Genomic DNA, 20,581 nt, shown 5'->3' with positions numbered 1-20,581 from the left:
TAGCAGTGCCGCACATCTGCAGCGTGACCTCTCTGCATCGCGTACACGAGGCCAAGCAACAGAGGTGTGAATAGATTGTTGCTATAAGCTTGTTGATCACCTTTTTGCTCTCTTTCTTTATTCTGCTGTATCTACTATAAGATCATCGCTATTTTATTACTAGGTTTGTGTTATTTTACGTAGTGTAAACAGTTTGTTTTTATTTTTTGTAACAATCATTGTCAAAACACACTTTTTGAAGTTTAATAATGTAGTCTGGTTACTTGTATGAAATTCCGCTTATGGTGTGTTCGAATGCTACAACACGGAGGCAGACGAGAACAATTGAGGTGCGCGGTTATTTGCAGTGTTTTAATACTTTTTATGTACAATGACTTCTCCACGATTGGTGTTTTTTTTGTTTCAATTTTATAATATATTACCATGTGTTAGTCCGATTTATCTTCAAACGTTTGTTATCGGGTGCGTGGCTCGTGACCGTGTCATTGATACCAGCAGGTATACGTAATGTTTGTAGTTTGGTGAACAAAATTAAATTAAAAGATAAGGTAAATCTGGAAACTTTCTTTTTTAATTCTACAATACGGTTGAGACTGTATCGTGCCGTGTCAAATAAACTATCTAATCTAACACGACTGAGGAACCAAAACATTGACTTACATTTGCAGACGCGCATGGTTTATCAAGAAAGCACTTTATAAGAGCAACTTTACATTTATAACTTCATAATATAGTTGCCTATGAGAAATCAGAAGAAAGAATTATAAGTTTCCGTTAGACTCTACAAGAAAATAGTTGCATATGTTTATTGGAGCATTGTTTTAAATATTTTTCGATTGTACCCAACTTATAAGTAAAGTTTCTTTATTAGTAATAAAAATCCAGAGATAGAAAACAAAAAAGTAGCAGATATCTTTTAACTAGAGATGGTCGGGTTTGATAAATTTTAAACCCGGACCCGAAAACGTTGTTTTAGAAACCCGACCCGAATCCGAGAGTTTTTTTTTTAGTTTTCGTTTTGCCTTTCTCCTAGAAAGGTATAGCAATCACTGGAAAAACCAAAGGTATAAAAGTGGTCCCAATGGCCGAATGTCATATACCACTCGACTTCTTTCGACGAACTGAGCATTTTCTGTATGTATGTGTGTATGTGTGTATATGTGTGTATGTGCAACTTTTTTTTCTCACTTTTCTCAGAGATGGCTGGACCGATTTTCATAAAATTAATTGCAAATGAAAGGTCTAGTTGCGCCATAGGTTGCTATTGAATTTCATTGCAATCGGATTGTAACTGTGTCCGTTGTTCATAAAAATGTGAAATCACATAATGAAAGTAAACATACTAACTTTCTCCTAACGGTCACTGGCTAATTAAAAGGTAGAAAAATGATTGAAATGGCCGAATGTCATATACTACTCGACTCAATTCGACGAATCGAGCATTTTCTGCATATATTCATGTATAAGTGTATATGTTTGTGTGTACGTGTGTATGTGCACCAATTTTCGTACTCACTTTTCTCAGAAATGGTCTGACCGATTCTTTCTATCTTGGTGTCAAATTAAGGATCTATTTGCCGCTTTTCATTGTAATCAAACTTTTAGTTTTGGCGCTGCGTCAGAATGTGAAAATCGCTCTTATATCTCAGAAGCTATGAACATAGTTGAATTCAAATTAATGGGCTTTAAACCCTTAAACAATGAATTTCATGTGGTTTAAAAGTTATAAAAAGAAACGTGTGTATGTGTATGTGTGTGTGTGACGCTCTCCCAATCTCACTCGATTTTCTTAGAGATGGTTGAACCTATTTCAATGAAATGAATTGCAAATGAAAGGTCTAGTTGCCTTATAAAACCCTATCGAATTTTATTGTAATCTGATTTCTAGTTTAGAGGTTATGTATCAAAATGTAAAAGTCACGAAACATCAATATCTCAGAAACTACACAACCGATTTGAACATTGGTTTCAAATGAACGGCGACCTAAAAAACCCTTAACGTTTGAATTTTATGAAGATTGAACTTGTGGTTCATAAGTTATGGAAAGAAACGTGTTCTGGAGACTATTTAATCTCACTCATGTTTCTCAGAGATGGCTGAACCGATTTTCATAAAATCAGTGTCATATGGAAGGTCTTGTTGCTCCATAAGATCCTAATGATTTTTTGGCAAACGGATTATTACTTTGCAATCCAGCTATGAAAAGGAACATATTCCGAAGACTACTTGGACTCACTAACTTTTCTCAGAGATGGTTGACCCGATTTCCACAGATTTAGTATCAAATGAAAGGTCTAGCTGCTTCATAACACCCTATTGAATTTTGCTGTAATCGGACTGTAACTTCGTCTGTAATGTATCGAAATGTGAAAATCACGAAACTTCATTATCTTAGAAACTACACAACCGATTTAACCAATATTGATTTCAGATGAACGGGCTAGTTAAGGGTTAACTGATGAATTATGAATAATGAAGACTATTCAACAATATACCTGCTTTGATTTAAATGTGGTATCGTACTATCTGAACGTTCCCGGTATCCCTCGTGATTAAATTGTTCGAAATTAAAAGCCATTTCCTTTATTTCGCTATTTTTCTTAAGCACGAACATTACGTCAAATTTCATATTTTATACTTTAATAACAACATCAATATTTTAGGACCCAAAAAAGAAATTGTAACCTTTGGAAAAGGTTCCACCGTATAGCAATGCTCTGGTGACAGTGTTGCTATACTATAATCAGACCGAATGTCAGTAAATGTAAATCCCCATGCCAGAAATTGTTTGGATTATATAAATATAAATAAAGAATAATTAAAGTCCGATCTAATTTTAAATATTTGCTCGAAATTTAGAGGCCTCCGAGATAGTGAGTCGTTACCACGTCGATAGAGACACCAGTGCAAAAAGATTCGATGTGCCCTGAAATGGGACCATTCACTATTACGGGCGGCCAATCAGGAGCTAGTTAGCTTGCCGAAAAGGGTAACCGTAGGGATGCTAGGCGACTTACTGCTGCAACTTTCATCGGCGATAAGCCAGGACAACAACCTATGGTGGCGTGCAAATCGTCGTTGTTCGACAGGCAGCGTGATCGGCAAAGCCAGAGAGACTGGTGTCAGCCGAAGGTGCGAGGTTCAGTGTGACGTAGGCTGGAGAGAACCCGATCGGGATGAGGTTCCAGAACATTCCAACGGGTATATAAGGAGGATCCCAACGTGGGACAAAGAAGACCGTTTTAAACCATCAAGGTAATTGGTCAAGTTTCACTATTTTCTTAATCAAGTAATACCAGACGACGTTTTTCCGGGTTAGATTTTGCGCTAATACTTCTAACACCAAAGTGCCGAGTAAGTCCGCATGTGAGTCAGAGTGATTTAGTGCCGCCGGTGCCGTAGGAAAGTGTACCGATCGCCTAGAGCTCCGGCCACCCCAGCTATCCGCGAAAGAAGCTCCTGGACCGTGTTAGGTTTCACGAGCGAAGGACCTGGAGAGCCACGTGCACCACTTCCAACAAGCCTCACCGCCATCGCAGCCACCTCCACCGCCTCCGTCGTAGCCACCTCCAAAGCCATCATCGCCTCCGCCGCCACCGACCAATATACCTTTATTGGATTTAAGCATTCATGTAAATCTATTTTTACAAATAATCAGTTTGAATGAGAAAGGCTGAGTCTGACGCTAGGTGGATCAATTTAGGTTTTTTTACATCATTTAGAGCCAGACGCCCAAAAATTGGAACCTCGAACAACATTGAATGTTATTGATTTTTATAATTGCGTGATATTAAACAATACAAACTATTGCTTTCTAGAGATGGTTGGGTTTGACATTTTTTAACTTGTACTCAATCTGAGTTTCTTGTTTCGGTTAAATCGGAACTCGTATGTTTTTACCAACCTCAAAACGGGTTTGTGTCTACTTCGTGCTTAAAATGTTATCTAGATCAATATAAATAAATAATGTTCACTGTCCACATGCTTACAATAAAATTGACATTTTGTTTCCTTAAATTTATTTTTAGTCAGCAACTCGACCTTTTCAAAGGCATGTAATTTTGTACACTTAAGGCAGAACATAAAATGGCTTGAGATATGTGAGAATATGATTGCATCGGCATATATGGTAGCACAGAATGAAGGACGCATGGGTTTTGTCAAGTAAAACTAGAGATTATTTCAAGAGAAATATTATAAAACTTATGGAGTTAGAAAATGAAAAACTGGAAACAAAGCTCGAAGTTCCTGCAGATGATCAAGTAAAACCAGTTGAAATGTTATCTCAGGCAGAGTCACAGATCAGAGAGCTTACTGGAAAACTAGAAAAAGAAACATTAAAAGTTCAGAAGCTAAATAAAAGTCTCCAAGACAAGAAGCATCGTTTAGATAAACGAACAGCACAATACAATGAGCTATCCGCACAAGTAATGGATTACATCCAGGATATTGATAATTACGTGGAGTATATTCAATATTTGGAGCAAATGTTGCCACAATCGTCTATTACAGAAGATAATTTTCTTGAAGGTTTCAAAACATTCAAAATAGATTCTTCACAGGAGAAGAGCGAGGAAGAGTCAAGCCGCATCAACAAAACAGTCTCAAATGAGGAAATTCATGAAATTAGTTCTAAAGTAACCATAAGACGATTAGAGCAAGAGAATGGTGAAATGATAAAATTACAACAATGCTACCTGAAGCAAATCAAACTTTTGCAAGACGAAAATTACGACTTGACTGTTGCAGTGCAAGAGCTCTCAAATAAAATAGTGGCGCTCGAAGAGCAACTTGTTAAAGTAGATAACACGATCAGTGTTGAAGACACAGTTGATGGCAGAGTAGCTACAGATCTTCTAACTGCAATAAAGGAAGAAACGGACCAATCGCTGGTTTCTAATGTGAGTACTCACAGATCAAATGCGGGGTCATATGGAAAAGAAAATGAATGCGAAAGTAGGAGCAATTTAAAATGTGAAACTAATGACATGGATGCATTAAAGAATAAAATACGATCTCTTGAATCATCACTTGAAGATTGCATTGAGGAAAAGAGGTCTCTCATAATAAAACTGGAATTAATGGAGCACGATATGGAAGAATCTTCCAAAATTCGTGAACATTTGGATTACGAGGTGTCCTCCTTCAAAGCCGATCTCGGAAACTTAGAACGCCAACTCAGCAAATACAACCAAAAGGTTGGCCGGTTCCAAAAACAAAACGAAGAATTCCAAATCGAGATCAGAGATAAGACTGAATCATTACTGTGTAGCACAGAAGAACAACGTTTGTTACGAAGCTCAGTTATCGAACTAAATAAGCAACTCGATCATCGACAGAGGGAAGAAAACAAAAGCACTCAAGAAGCGAAAGGAGTTGCGCTTACAGTGGATACTATGAAATTAGAGGTTCGAGAATTGTCATCCAAGCTTGGTGATGCTATTGAGCAGCTGAAATGTTATGAAACTCAAGTAATTAAGCTGAAACAGGAAAATATACGTCTTCATTCTCAAGCAGAGATGTGTGGAATGAAACAAACGAATGAAACAGGAGTGAAATTCACTGCCAAAGAGATTGAAATTGATAAACCTTGCCTCAAATGCTGTCAACGGTGTTCGTCGGATTCAAAGGTATCCCTGGAAATAAATGAACAACTGCAACCTGTCGTAAAGAAGGAGACAGTCAACTTACGCTTCTTCTCGAAAAATCAGGTAATAAAGTTCAATTTAGTTTCTTCATTTTCATAATATTATTTGTGAAATTGATTGGAAAAGATACCTATTCTTTCAAAACAAAAACTTTGAATCAACCTTAATCTGCCTTCGTTAATAATGATTATAACACCTGGTCGTATATTTGAATCTTGGTTAGAGGGCACTGTTAAGTTGGCTTCCATTTTTTTTTCCTTCTCGCAAAGCGTTTTTTTAATATTGTTACTGATTATGAACTAATTTGTTTTATTCTGGTATTACAAACAAATTTGTGTTATCGTGCAGTAAGTTTCGTAACATAAAAAAAAGTTTATTGATAAATAATGCAAAAAAAGTTTGTAATAAACATAATAGATTTTAGTCATTTTTCATAAAACTTATCATCTCATCACTTAATTTTAACACATTTTTGTCCTCTTGTTTGTTTGTTCTCTGTTATTTAATCTACTTCATCTTTTTTTTCCTGTGATTTACCGGTCTGCAGGATTCTTCACCAACATGCAATATTGTAAATCATAAGAATGTCCAAAATCATATGAATAGCAAATTGTTGGGAAGAAAGAAAAGTGAAACTTCTGAATTTCTAAACAAACTAAATGGAAATCCTAATAATAATTTTGAACCACTGGAACATCACGGGTAAACTCACTGTTGGTTCCTTATATTGCTCTAGTAATTGATTTTGATTGTTATAGGTTACCAATTGAAGAGCTTCCGAGTCAGTTGAAAACCTTAGATGATGTTGGAAACGATTCACCGCAATTAATGAGGCATGACGAGCTTCCGAGTCAGTTGAAAATCTTAGATGATGATGGAAACGATTCACCACAATCAATAAGGCATGAGACAAACGTCATACGTGAGAATGTAAGTAAGGATCGCAAGTCACGAAGGCAGAGCATTCACGATAGAAATCGTGAAGTTTACATGAAGAGATGGGTGCTTCCGCGTCAATGAAATGCGTTGGTCTTGACGGTAAAAAAAAATTACGCATAACAAAAGTTAAAACCAAAGAAGATAATTGTGAGTAGAACCTTAACTTTGGTTGACCCGTCAGTTGGCAACGCAATCCCGATTCGTTCGCTAGTAAAGTCAAATGTTCAACGATATCACACAATGTTTTGCGCTCAGGTACACTTTCGTATAATAAAATTATATACCTTAAACATTATCATATTTAGCAGCATTCATTGAATTTCTATTACTATCCAATATAGTAGAATGATGATGGAAATTGTAAAGTTTATGCATATCGAATTTCGCGTATAGATCATTGCACGATGACGTCATCATCAAGATTTCAAAGTTAAGAGGGCTGTATGTATTCCAAACACTCACAATATGAAAAAAAACCTTCGGTAGAAATTTAAAAAAAAAATTCACATATTTTAATAGTTTTGCACTGGTAAACAATTCGGAATTACTACTTCCTCACCTGTATAAACCTTCTTGGGGAGCACCCTCTATGAGGATTTAATGAAACTTTGTAGGTGTGTACTGCCGTGAGATGACATTGTGACGTAGATCCAAGTGATCAGTTTTTCAGTACGGCCCAAAAACGAAAGAATCCTTCGTCACTTTTGTATGGAAATGTGTGCCAACGTCACTTTGTTTTTTTGATTTTATGTAACGTACGAATAAGTAACAACGAAAAGGAAGAAACCAAAAGATAGGTCTTCGAATAATGAACAAATTGGCATGAAAAACTCATATTCGAGAAAGTGGCACTTACGTCACTTTGTCATCTCACGGCAGTGTAGGCCTTACTACCCTAAGAAGCTTTGCATTTTTTTTTCTGAAAATTTATCTGTATTCCAGACAATTTCCCAGAAGTCAAGATATATTCATTAAAACAAAACTTCAGTCTTTTTTAAATGTCAAAACAGATAAATTTTCAAAAAAAGTTAAGTTTCTTAGGGTAGTATGGTAGTAAGTTTTGAAATTGCAAAACCAAAACACAACTGAAAACGAGATTTCTTAATGCTGGGAAAAATGTAAAGTGATATATGCATTATTGTTGTGTGAAGGATTGATACTAGAGCAATCGATCAGGCAACGTTTGTTTTTCACGCTTTTCGTTCCGGATTGTATCCATGTTGCGACCGTTTGAACATACCAGTGGCTGTCAAAAGTTGAAAACAAATTGGAATCAACTGATCGCAACTGCCTCGTGGATTGCTTTATTCTAGGACGGTGCTGTTAACATCTGATCGAGTTAGCGCGAAATCCTATAGATTTACTTACGTACGAAGGTGTTAGTGCTACACATTGAGGAAAACATAAACTAATTTACAAATGCAATGCTACGTTTTGAGCAACTGGACAAATATTTGGTTTAGCTCTTATCCGTGACCAGGAGTCGGGAGAAGCTACTGTAAGTAATCGGTAAAAATGGCAAAAAGTGATAAAAAATTGCAACAACGAAATGCGATGATTTTCAGTTTGAAGGATGCAAAAGCTCACACGGCTATACACGTTGCTAATGTGCGTAGGTGAAATGTCATCTATCACTCAGTTTGCTAACTTCGTGTCGTTAGAAAAACGAACTAAACAAAACTAAAAATAAACTAAATAAATAAAAAACTAAAAAGGAAATTGTTTGTTCCCTACAAACGTGTTGCTTATTCGCAAACAAGAAAAACATGTATTAGTGAAACCGACTACTAAAACTATCGCAGATAGAAAGTTCTGTGTTTATGTGCATGTACTGTACTGATTCTAAAATTCAAACCCTACGGCGTCAACCGATGAACAATTTTGTTATAGACCTTCCTATCTGCGCTAGTAATAGTGGTCGATTTCACTAATACAAGTTTTATTTTTGGTTGCAAATAATCAACACGCTGGTGGTAACGAAAAATTTCCTCCTGTCCCGAACTTTTATTCAAGTTGTAAGCCGATTTTTAGTTTTATTTCATCTATTTTTCCACAAAAACAAAGTTTGTCAAAACAAGTAACACTAATGAACTAGGATTCATAAGTGAAGTATTTTTCGAAATTGAATATCAGCTGATCTTTGGTTGAAAACAAAACGATTTTCTAAAGAAACACAACTAAGCCAGTATTGGTGAGATCTGGCGTAGAAAGCTCTATTATTGTGGTTTGATTTTCAAACGTCAAGACCGAACGATAATGTCAAAGTAGGAAATTTGGTCATCATATATTTTTCGAATTTTCAAAAGTTGCAAAGTGGTGTTATTGTATTTGTGAAGACTAGCCAAGAGACCAGCTCATTTCGTTTCATTTATAAGAGCAAAATTTATCTTTCATAAAAGTCCCCTATTTTTAGGCAAAAACCTCGATCTTCCGCGAGACAAATTTTGCAACCTTATTAGGAACTACGGATCTGCTGATATTTATGTGAACTTATGTTTTTGAAAAAATTAGAGAATAGAGCATAGGCGTAGCCAGAGGGGAGCAGGGGGGGGGCGGTGCCCCCCCTTGGTTGTTGACATTGGTGCAGAATTTTGTTTTCAATATCTAATAGCGACATCTTTAGCCCATAGAAACATCTTTGTAAAGTATGAGCCAGATCAAAAATAATTGATTGAAATGCTTGCCCTATGTTGCGTGGAATTGCACAGGTTTTTCAGTTGATCCACCAAGGACATTGCAGCGGCAAAAGTACCGGGCAAATCCGCCTGCATCACCTAGCTTGGAGTATTGGAACCGAGCTGTGACAATTCTTCACCTTGATTCTCTTGTAACCTCACTGGAAACACGGTTCGGTGAAGGTAGTGCACCCGCCAACGCGTTTTCCTTGCTGCATTCCGCTAATGTAATACGCATGTCGTTGGAAGAGTTCCAGCGCAAAACCGAAAGTTTCGTAATTTTTTACGAAGTTGACAATTTTGTTGGAGAAATGAAGGTTTGGTATCAACATTGCAGCAGCACGAGAGCAGACTGTAAGAACTTGAAAGAGCTGGATCTTATATTCATTGAATTTCTATTACTATCCAATATAGTAGAATGATGATGGAAATTGTAAAGTTTATACATATCGAATTTCGCGTATAGATCATTGCACGATGACGTCATCATCAAGATTTCAAAGTTTAGAGGGCTGTATGTATTCCAAACACTCACAATATGAAAAAAAACCTTCAGTAGAAATTTAAAAAAAGTTTTCACATATTTTAATAGTTTTGCACTGGTAAACAATTCGGAATTACTACTTCCTCACCTGTATAAACCTCCTTGGGGAGCACCCTCTATAAGGATTTAATGAAACTTTGTAGGTGTGTAGGCCTTACTACCCTAAGAAGCTTTGCATTTTTTTTTCTGAAAATTTATCTGTATTCCAGACAATTTCCCAGAAGTCAAGATATATTCATTAAAACAAAACTTCAGTCTTTTTTAAATGTTAAAACAGATAAATTTTCAAAAAAAGTTGGTAGTAAGTTTTGAAATTGCAAAACCAAAACACAACTGAACACGAGATTTCTTAATGCTGGGAAAAATGTAAAGTGATATATGCATTATTGTTGTGTGAAGGATTGATACTAAAGCAATCGATCGGGCAACGCTTGTTTTCCACGCTTTTCGATCCGGATTGTATCCATGTTGCGACCGTTTGAACATACCAGTGGCTGTCAAAAGTTGAAAACAAATTGGAATCAACTGATCGCAACTGTCTCGTGGATTGCTTTATTCTAGGACGGTGCTGTTAACATCTGATCGAGTTAGCGCGAAATCCTATAGATTTACTTACGTACGAAGGTGTTAGTGCTACACATTGAGGAAAACATAAACTAATTTACAAATGCAATGCTACGTTTTGAGCAACTGGACAAGTCGCAGCCCGTTCAGCACATTTCGTCGGGTGAAAAGCTGGCTGAGGTCAACAATGGTTGAATAGCGGTTGAGTGCTCTCTGCTTGCTGAGTGCTCATCGGCAGATGGTTAACAATAATCGTGAAAAGGCACATGAACCGCTTCCGGAACGTTGACGTTTGATGCCCCAAGATTTTATTGAAAATCTTGACTGTGGTGCTTATTACGGGAGTCACTTCATAGTGAAATCAGAGTGAAGTGAATGTAATCCTATTACGGGACTCACGTAAGTGAGAAAAACGTCGCAAAGTGACATCTGCCGTGGAATCTGGGTTATTATAAGTGTCATATGAGTGAAGTAAAAACGGAAAAAGCGACGTTTCGCGTGGAATTATTTCATGACCATTTTGAACGGTTAAATGATTTCACGAAGATAGGGAAGTTTTAAAATCGATTAATTTATGATCTAGTGATAATATATACGGGGATTATTTTTTAGTAACGAGACGAATCTTTTTTTTTTCTTGAAAAAAATCGACTCTCTGGAACTTACAGTTTTTTGAGCTGCGGCTTATGGAACGTAAGGAAAAAATTGACCTTCGAATTTCGTTTAGCGGTAAGGCTCAAAAGTTTCCTCTTCTCGAAAAAATGTCCTCATACACAATTTCAGCTAAATCGACTTTCCGGGACTTGGAAATTTTTTAAGCTGGGAATGTCGCTCATTTCACTTGTCCTATTTTCATTTTCACTTCACTGTCAATCTCACTCCACGGAGGTGATTTTTGTCACCTCACTTGAGGTGGAATTGGGAATAGGTCTCAAAAAGTGAAATATATGTATTTCACCGTGAAGGAACCCGGAATAAGCACCTGTCTCTTCAAACTTCACGTCCTTGGGAAGCTTTGATAAGATTTAGTTAAGATAGCAGTTGTGCGAATGGGTGTCCAGCTTTCGGAGAAGCAGACGTACCTTCGCCGCATCATTCAGCTGGCCTGCGTCGTTTTTGAAGAGGTCCTGGTAGCGGTTAAACCAGTGTCCGAACGTAACTCCGTTTTCTTAGTAGAAAACTAACTCGGTGATGTTCGATAAGAGGGACTCCAACATCTGCTCCGGGGTTTGATATTGAGGCTGCTGCTGCTGAGCCGCCATCTGCTGTAAAAGTTGGGCCACCTTGAGAATCATATCTTGAATTTCCTGTTGCGTCTGCTGATCATCTCTATCTTCTGCCAAGTTCGTGGATTCTTGAGATCCTCGTCGCCAAAATGATATGTCCAAAGTTTTAAATGAACTAAAGAGTTTTTTCTAAAGAAAATCTATTTATATTCGAGGTTGGACAAAGAATAATCAAATTTTCCACTCTGATGTCAAGGTCAACTTTTCACTGTTTGCCTTGATGCAGGCTTCGAAATGGTCAAGGTAGAACTACTTTTTACACTGCGATAATCGTCTTCTTCTTCCTCTGACGCTAGCAAGGCTCGCTGTTTTAATACATTCTTGGACGAACATGTCAAACGAGCACCGCCACCACAACGTTTTTTTCCTCAAACGTATTTTGACATTTTTTCTAGAAATGAGAATTACCTCACGTTGGGTGCAGATATTTCGTAAATTATTCATATCATTGTTCTTGTAATAATATTTCTCAACATAAATAGAACGAAGCAGACAGAAATAGGGCGAAATAACATCGCCAAACGAATGACAGTGTGAATCGCTTTGATGCGTGGTGTCGAATGACCATCCTTTTCTTTGTTCGAGAGGCGACGGTTGTTTTACATCGATGAGCGAAAGCCGACTGTGATGCACGATAAGAAAGCGAGATCAAATGAAAATGCTGACCGTTTCGAAGCCTGGCCTTGATGTAACAATCACTAAACACTAGTATTTTTTTCTATTCATCAAAATACCATTTTTTAGTTCATTAAGCAGACAGTGTGTGAAGTAGAGAGAACGAAATTTTTTTACCATTTTTTACTTCTAAAATTTTGAAGAACTCCCCCCCCCCTTTTTGAAATTCTGGCTACGCCCATGGAATAAAGGTTAATTTTTCCTTTGTCATCACGCACATTTTGACCTATTTTGGTTGTGCTGTTCTAGTACCACTTCGACGAAGTTTGAATAACTCACTCGTGCTACATCTGTTTTCAACCTGTGGTATTTCATATTATAAACAAAACAGAACGTCTAGTACTTCACTTAATTTGTCTGATTTTCTGCGAGAGTGATATACGTACAGGGCTGCCAATCCATTTGTGGAAAAGTTGTTTGCTTCACAAGTTCGACTGTTTCGTAAAAATATGCTCATGTGGATCTTTCCGCTTGTTTTTCTACTGTATTTGCTATATGGCCACATTTGAAAACAGCATACAAAACAGCCGATTTCACTGAAACTTTGATTTAGTTTCAGAAGGATCTTGGTAACATTTACACAATAATAAATGTTTTCACTGAGAAGTGGATGCACTCGAATAAAAACTTTTGCAAAATCCGCACATCAGGCAACTCTGTATGCTTTGATGGTATGGTTCGGATTGTTCAACTTTTCCACAGCAGCTGTCAAAACGACGCAGCAGCTTATAATTGTGTTGGTGTAATCGTTGCAAACGAAGAGTCTCCGATTGAGCACTTTGTATGAATTGAACCATCATCAGGAAAGTTCGTTTCGTGCGTAGTGCAGCTAGCAAAGAAAGAAAAACTTTGAGTATAGCAGGCGACGAATAGCGTAGTTTTATTCGAATTATTTTCAATCGTAATTAGGTAACTGCTTGTCAGTAATTGTTGTGGTGTGGAAATTTAATGCTTTATCGATAAACTTTTATTTTTAAGCCCTCGAAAGTGGAGACAAACTGTAGAACAAAATCCGATGAGAACGCGAAATTGAAGGTTCTGTCACAGCGCAGCATAGTTAAGACGTCGTCGGTCTGGTGTTCTTTCTCTAGCGTTTGAAGAAAAAAGAAATTCGGTTTTCGCTGGCTTCGTTGAGTTTGAAACACAATGTCCGAGAATCGGGAAGAAATTTTGGCTAATTTTCAGGTGAGTATACCAGCAAAGGTTACATATTATAATATATTTATGGGGTCAAGTACTGACCTAGACGGCCCTTGTATGTGATCTTGTTCGTTGCAGATTATATTTAAAGGTTAGAGTTACAATTACTTTGTTGAGTAAGTGTATGCCTGTATGCATTGACAAGCACTTGTTTTGGATGAGTTTGCTTAAGTAGAAATTCTTTTTGCTCAGCAACTTTTGCAATAAATTGAATTTTTATTTCAACATGAACAAAGAGCACATTATTCTAAAAGGTTTATATCTTCTCTCAGTTTTGTATTTATTTAATTAATTTGAAGATCACACAATTCAATATAAAAATTTTGAAAACAGAACCAGATTTCGAATCGAATGGAATCAAATAAATCGCTTTGTGCCGTGTCAAATAATTGATATGTGAAAAAAAACATCGCTTGGTTTTGAAAACAAGTTGTAGTAATGTTGAATAGTCAAATATAAGCTTTTCCAGTTAAAATTTAAGTTAATCAATCATCTTAGGTTTTTTTTTTGGGTAAGCTTGAGTAATATTGAGCAAAAAAATATAAAAATATGCATAAAAAATAGGAAAATTATAAATTTACTTATATAACGAGCATTCTGATACACCTTTATTGCTGTTCACGGCCGTATTACGTTCGTATGAAAGTATCAACCATTTGAACGCACCTTTATTCAGCTAATTCGAAAACGGTAATAGCATTTACTAATTTGTTCGAATAGATCTCTTCGTACGAAAATTGGACACGGTCGTAAACCAAAATGAGTGTGATAGTCTTAAACCTCACTAGTTTTCCTCGTTTTATTGTGGCGTCACTTGTTGTTCTATCCACCGCTTTGTATACGATTCCGAAATGTAACGCTAATGTACCTCACCCACTTTAACTATGTCTCTAAAAATGTCATCGACTCTCTTTGGTTTCAGAGTATTACTGCAATTGAGGATGTAGTTGAAGCAATTTATCACCTGGATGAAAGCAACTGGGATCTTTTGGTAGAAAACCTGTTTCAATTATCAAATATCATTTCTTGATCACCATGTGCTTCTTTAAGGTCGCGGTTCATAGAGTGTTACCGCAGGATCCACAAGAGCAGCGCACATCAGCTGGAAGTACAGGTGATGGTGGTGGTAGTAGTAGCAGTGCCTCTATGATGAACATGATAAACTTCAGTAGTGACAGCGTAGCAACGGGATCAGCTTTTACTAGCTCTTCAAATAACCTGAACACCTTAGAAGCTATGGCAAATGTGGAGGAACTTATGACAGCACCCTCGTCTCCGGTAAAAAATGCACTTGGTGCAAGCAGTGATGCTTCTAGTAATAATCGCAGCCTGGATGCTGGTAAGTTTTGACGTTATTTAGAAATATGTGGAGTGCAAATTGTAACTATTGTAATTTTCTTAATGGCGATGCAGACTTTTCTTTTGATGATTCGTTTGGATTTATAGAACCAGGTATAGATGTTGGTTTTGATAATCATTCATCGTACCTCACACATAACACCTACATCATCTTCCGTTTGACATGAAATTAAATGGTTAATACCTAGAGCAAATTTGAGAATAAATGCTAGTTTTCATGCGCTTTCATTACTTCATAACATTTTCAATGTATAGATTTGTGTGTCAGTTATTTGATGATAATTTCATAATTTTTCCGCTTCAGGAGCATCTTCTTCGCGATCTAGCAGTAACAACGATTTCCGTAGTGCACTGAACTATTTAGACACCAAACCGCATGAAGTTGTATTTAGAATTCACTTTAACAACGAGCTGCACTTACTAAGCATATCGAATCATGCCACGGTGGGCGAATTAAAAACCAAGATTTGCGAAAAAACTGGTGTTCCAGTTTGTCGACAGGCGCTGAAAGGATGGGAACAGGGCAAGCAAGTATGTACATGTTGATTTCATTCTGCATCCAACTTAGATTTTAATACTGAACAACAATCATGAACAGAAGGGGGTCCAAAACTCCACAACGGTGCTCAAATCGCTCAATATAGGCAAGGAAGTTAATCTCATTCTGACAGATATGACTGTTGAGGGCTTTGTTGGAGAATCGTAAGCTTCATATTAATGGTGAATGAAACAGCACGATTGATATTCATTACAATTTGTTTTAGCAGCGATCCACTTTCCTCGCAGAACAAGCAAATCTACACACTGCATATTAATGTCCAACCAGAAGCTAGTTTGTTGGTACTCAAATTTCCTGGGCAACAGAATATTCTGTCTATCAAAACGGATTTGTACTCTATCACGGACATTCCGGTACGGCACCAGGTGTGGTCTGGCTGGCCCAACAATGTCACCAATAGCACGACACTGGCAGAATCCGGTGTTGAGAGGGAACATAATCTGGTGCTGAAACGAGCCGACCAGGACGGGTCAGTGAAAATAACCAATAATAACACTGCAGCTAATACGGCTAGTACCAGTACCAGTAGTAGCAGCAGAAATGTTTACAATAATAGGTAAGTAATTGATTGTTGGTATTGATAAATTTGGTTCTAATAATCACCACAAGTACACCGATGCTTTCCAGTTTGTCTCGCGATACAGTGCTAATCCAACAAGCCAACTGTCCCGTATATTGACAGTTGTCTGCAATTGATGCAAACAAAAGTTCGCTTTAACAAGTGCATCATGATTTTTTTTTGTTCTGGCCTAGATTTTATTTAACTTTGCCAAGAAACTTGTAGGAAAAAGGCAGTGTTTGTTCTCTGATTTGTGACAAGCTTGATGATTCACACCTTTTTTCTTTGACATGTGAGGCCTTTTATTAAGATTTCATCCAACAAATAATAATCGCCGCTGATCATTTTTTCCTTTCGTAAAATAGTCGAATCCCCAGCTGGTCTCGAGGTACGATGCTGACCTAACAAACCAGTTGTCGTAGGTTCGAGTCTCGGTTCGGGAGAGACTGTTCTGCCGCTCATGGCAAGTCCGTCCCAATTGCATTTTTATCAATTTTGAGTTTATTTATGGAATCAATTCCTTTTTATATCTACTTTCGATAGAACAAATATTTTTGAATACTTCGTTCTGAGGAACTATGAAAAAAATAGCAAGTCGGTTTGTCTCATAGCAAGAGTGATCGCAAGTCGGTCCCATAGCAAAAATCTTCGCAATTTAACCCCACAGCCAATAATGATTATGAAAAATGTGATATTTACCACAACTTATGGTCTTCAGGTTTAGAATTGGATGTACCAAGTGATATTCGATAGGAGGTTTGATTAAATTTTACGCGTTTCACATCGTGTGGCTCTAGCTGATAGTACAATGTTTTCTTCATAACAAAGTTTCCACCAGTAGCTTCCTTCAGCTGTTGTTTGTTGACAGTGAACGCTTTAGGTGTGTCACTGTATTGTTAGTTAAAGCATTCTTTAGTAAATACTACTTTTCGTATTTTATCCCTATTTTATGTAAAGATGTGGGCAAGAATTGTTCAATTATTGTCGTGAATTTTGTTTTGAAGAATTTGTCAGTTATACCAAATACTTCGGTATGCTACTTAGCTGCAAACATTTTCCTAAGCTATAGGTGTTTTTTTTTTCATATTCACTTCCACTGCTACGTGGAAGCTGCCCACCGTCACGAACGTGTGACCGCTCTCAGGGAAATTTAGAACGAGTTCCTACACCTAAACTGATTTTGAATTTATCAGTAGTATCAAATGTAGAAACAAAATCTTATTTTATTTTGAGCGGCGCAGTTGGTACATTACGTTATGCTTCTCACAAAAAAAACTTGTTTAATGAAGCACGACAGAAGGTTATTTATGAATTGACCAGCGATGGATTCATTCCAAACGCAAGCTATAGCACCGCCATCGATTTGCAGTAGTTTGTTTTTCATCACCGGTCTTAGCTGGCTATGGGACTGACTTGCTATCATTCTGGCTACGAACCGTAAAAGTAATCGCATGTGAGTCCCAGCTTATGATTTTTAACAAATTTTAATCAAATTTCAGTGTTTACGCAAGTTTTATGATGCAATAGTGTTAGATTGTCATTGTAGTACTAAATTCTGTTGATGGTCTCGATTGAAAAAGCTTTTAAGTGCAAAATTTCACCTAAAGCGTTACGATTTTCAATTGCTGTTTTCTCGTCAGCACAAAAAAGCAATTGGGACGGACTTGCTATGAGCGGCAGTGTTAGTGTCAGCAGATCGTAGCGCTAGTCCCGAAATTGTCCTGTACACTTGAACAGTAGGCTGTGAAGTCTGTGTATAATCAACAGAAGGTCGAGTTCCGAATCGGAATGTAGCACATTGCTTTGAAGGGACTGGAGGGACGATGATTCTGGCATTAACTTTCGCTTTGCTTAGCTTTTAAGAAAGTCGAATATCATTTCGTGAATATCTTAAAATACAGACGCTATAACCTTTTCAACAGACGTTTTTGCCAGCAGAGTAGAATCAGGTCATGTCTTCACTTTACAGACAACTCTCGATTGAATTTCGGAACGAATTGAAATATTTTCAACATGTTCCATCAACCAATCTCGTTCAACTTTACGATCACTCAAAATTACTTCGTGGATTTCTTGCTTGTTCATTTTTTTCGAAGCAATAGCCTTTTTGGACATCCGAGCCGGTACAATAGCACCGACTCTGATAATATTTACCATTCAGTTCTGAGAGTTGTGTTGTTGTATTTTTTGTTATCAAATCGCCATATTGAATAGTCGAGAGACCTCTCCGTCGAAGTATAACTCTTGTGTGGTTTGACATAAATTATTCACATTAAAATCGTAATCTTATAGCTTCTAATTAATTGAGGACCTTACGTAAGCGTTGTGTGCTTTATTGATTGGAAACCTTTTTGTATCATCTTGAAATTCATGGGAGTGAATAAATGAAGGGTGAATTAAAAAAAGTGAATGACGATCTTTAAACATTCCGAGTACATCTGGATTAACACAAATTGAATAAAAAATGTGTATAAAGATGCTCTACTGCGAATTGCAGTGGTTACGAAGTTTGTGTTTGTGTGGTATTTTATTGCTATTAAATTTGCTATTTCAACCAAAAATGATACATTCATACAATTATCTTAATGCTACTAAACAATGGACATTTTAATTCGATTTGAAACTCTAGTGACAGCATGCCCATCATTATTGATTCCGAGAGCAGCGGTGAGGAGTTTGAGGATGCGTCAGACTTCAATAATGATGACGATATATTCACGGAGACGCCCATCAACAGCCACTTGAAGCATTTGAGTAAGCGTAACATTGGTCCAATTGTACTGTTTGAATAAAACTTAGTATCACACATTTCTTAGTCCCTGACAATGTGGACGACGAAACGATCGGAAGCATACAGTTTGTGGAAAATTTCGTAGAGCGGTACGGCCCGCAACATCCAATGTTTTTCCAGGGAAGTTTGGAAGATGCACTAAAGGAAGCTTGCCGTCCCTCGGCTCGAGATGTGGGTTGATTGTTAATTTATTATGTTATTATTGTTTAACGAACTGCTTGTATGTTTTAGCGCAAACTAATGGCGATCTATCTGCACCATGATGGTAGCGTACTGACGAATGTATTCTGTGGCCAGCTGCTTGCATGTGAAAGCATAATTCAAATGTTTTTGGATCATTATGTACTCTATGGTTGGGATCTCACATTCGAAAGCAATAAGAATATGTACGAAAACGAAATAAGGGCCACAATTGCAGTGTTTGAAACCAATGAATTTCTTTCTAGGTTTTTATCGTCCATTTCGGCTTGTGTTGGAATGACTGCTTCGATTACAGTTCGGAACATTCCAACTGATAGATTACCAGCCATACTTGTGATAGCAAAAAATCGTAGCCAATGCGAGGTTTTCCAGGTTATTTATGGTGAGTGTTTGGAGCTTAAGGGATAGATAATAGTAATAATTAATGTCGATTTTCAGGTAATGTCAGTGTTGACGATTTACTATCACAACTGATGGAAGCAGCCGACATGTACAGTGAACAGCTGAAGATTGAACTACGTGAAGAAAATGAACGCCTAGCTAGGGAGCAGGTTAAGTTGGAGCAAGATGCTGCCTACCGCGAAAGTTTGGAAGCGGACCGGGCGAAACAAGAGGCCAAACGTCAGAAAGAATTGATGATGCAGACTGAACGGCGTCGGCTGGAGTCTGAACGAGCTGATGCAGAAGCGAAACGAGAACTAATTCGGGTTAATGCCAGAATTACAGTCCCTCCTGAGCCAGACCAGATAGCTGGAGAAAATATAACCAAAATTAGAATTAGACCCCCGACGGGTCCGATGATAGAGAGGCGATTCACGACCGACACTTCTCTGCAAATCTTGTTAAATTTTATTACAGGGGAAGGGTTCCTGATTGATGAGTACAAGGTGATTTCCAGCTGGCCACGACGCGATGTGAGTATGGTGTAATGATGCTTTACGTGCATGTCATATTTAATTTTATTTTCGTAACAGCTCACGGCACTGAACTACAAACAAACTTTGAAAGAACTCAAATTATACCCGCAGGAAACGTTAATCTTGGAGGAGCGATGATTGCCTCACTGTTTGTTGTACTACCAAGAAGACCGTAACCTACCCTCAAAACCCGTCACTGTTTTCGAAACATGAAGTACTATTAAGTGACATAAAATAACAAGATTCATACCTGTTTATATTTTCCTTATAACGGTCAGTCATTGAATGCTTTGAATTTTCACCCAAAATTTCCGTTTTGTTCTGAACCTGCTTGAGAATTCCAGACAAAACCATTTTGAATCATATTATAAATTTTCTTTTAAAAATGAATGACATATTTATTTAGAAACGTTCGGCTCTATTATTAACTTAGTGTTTGGCACCGACAGTTTCTCTTGCTTATCATCGGTTTGTACTACATTGCAGAACGGTATAATTTCTGATACAGAAATGTAAAACAAAATTTCATGCTTAAACTTCAGTTCTTAAATCGAGGAAGATCAAACGACAGATGAAATAGCAGTGGAAAAGTTGTACAGATAAATCAAATAATTAATATGCCAATCAGGCAGTGCAGAAAATAAACAGTGGTCCTCAAAGATA

At 37.3% G+C, this 20,581-nt stretch overlaps 2 protein-coding genes across 11 annotated transcripts; both read left to right on the top strand.

The window, feature by feature from the left end:
- LOC129722059 (uncharacterized) lies at nt 1-6,838 on the top strand. Of its 7 annotated transcripts, XM_055675275.1 has the most exons (6): nt 6-163; nt 2,665-3,256; nt 3,321-3,633; nt 4,030-5,712; nt 6,197-6,351; nt 6,408-6,838. In XM_055675275.1, exons 4-6 carry the CDS (start codon nt 4,141-4,143, stop codon nt 6,667-6,669), a joined length of 1,989 nt encoding a protein of 662 aa, XP_055531250.1. In that variant the 5' UTR covers nt 6-163; nt 2,665-3,256; nt 3,321-3,633; nt 4,030-4,140; the 3' UTR covers nt 6,670-6,838. The 7 variants fall into 7 exon arrangements, with proteins under 7 accessions (XP_055531254.1, XP_055531250.1, XP_055531253.1 ...); XM_055675278.1 differs by lacking the exons at nt 2,665-3,256; nt 3,321-3,633 and adding an exon at nt 315-329; XM_055675276.1 differs by lacking the exon at nt 6-163 and having other exon boundaries at nt 371-3,256.
- A 6,256-nt stretch (nt 6,839-13,094) lies between these two features.
- On the top strand, nt 13,095-20,581 carry LOC129724468 (FAS-associated factor 1). Of its 4 annotated transcripts, none has more exons than XM_055679401.1 (14): nt 13,095-13,241; nt 13,311-13,517; nt 14,455-14,523; nt 14,583-14,871; nt 14,946-14,984; nt 15,196-15,422; nt 15,490-15,593; nt 15,659-16,006; nt 18,639-18,763; nt 18,826-18,971; nt 19,032-19,186; nt 19,247-19,383; nt 19,440-19,915; nt 19,976-20,581. In XM_055679401.1, exons 2-14 carry the CDS (start codon nt 13,479-13,481, stop codon nt 20,054-20,056), a joined length of 2,235 nt encoding a protein of 744 aa, XP_055535376.1. In that variant the 5' UTR covers nt 13,095-13,241; nt 13,311-13,478; the 3' UTR covers nt 20,057-20,581. The 4 variants fall into 4 exon arrangements, with proteins under 4 accessions (XP_055535376.1, XP_055535374.1, XP_055535377.1 ...); XM_055679399.1 differs by having other exon boundaries at nt 15,656-16,006; XM_055679400.1 differs by having other exon boundaries at nt 13,129-13,251; nt 15,656-16,006.

The sequence above is a fragment of the Wyeomyia smithii genome, chromosome 2 (assembly GCF_029784165.1).
Source record: "Wyeomyia smithii strain HCP4-BCI-WySm-NY-G18 chromosome 2, ASM2978416v1, whole genome shotgun sequence".
In the NCBI taxonomy this organism is placed as follows: Eukaryota; Metazoa; Arthropoda; class Insecta; order Diptera; family Culicidae; genus Wyeomyia; species Wyeomyia smithii.
Note: the sequence above shows the minus strand (reverse complement) of the source record. Positions and strands in the feature narration are given on the sequence as shown.

Coding starts and splice junctions, on each gene's coding strand:
- LOC129722059 (XM_055675279.1), top strand. CDS start 4,141: ATGAAGGACGCATGGGTTTTGTCAAGTAAAACTAGAGATTATTTCAAG. Junction 5,713..6,196: donor GCTTCTTCTCGAAAAATCAG/GTAATAAAGTTC, acceptor ACCGGTCTGCAG/GATTCTTCACCAACATGCAA. Junction 6,352..6,407: donor GAACCACTGGAACATCACGG/GTAAACTCACTG, acceptor TGATTGTTATAG/GTTACCAATTGAAGAGCTTC.
- LOC129724468 (XM_055679399.1), top strand. CDS start 13,479: ATGTCCGAGAATCGGGAAGAAATTTTGGCTAATTTTCAG. Junction 18,764..18,825: donor CAGCCACTTGAAGCATTTGA/GTAAGCGTAACA, acceptor CACATTTCTTAG/TCCCTGACAATGTGGACGAC. Junction 19,916..19,975: donor CCAGCTGGCCACGACGCGAT/GTGAGTATGGTG, acceptor TTTTCGTAACAG/CTCACGGCACTGAACTACAA.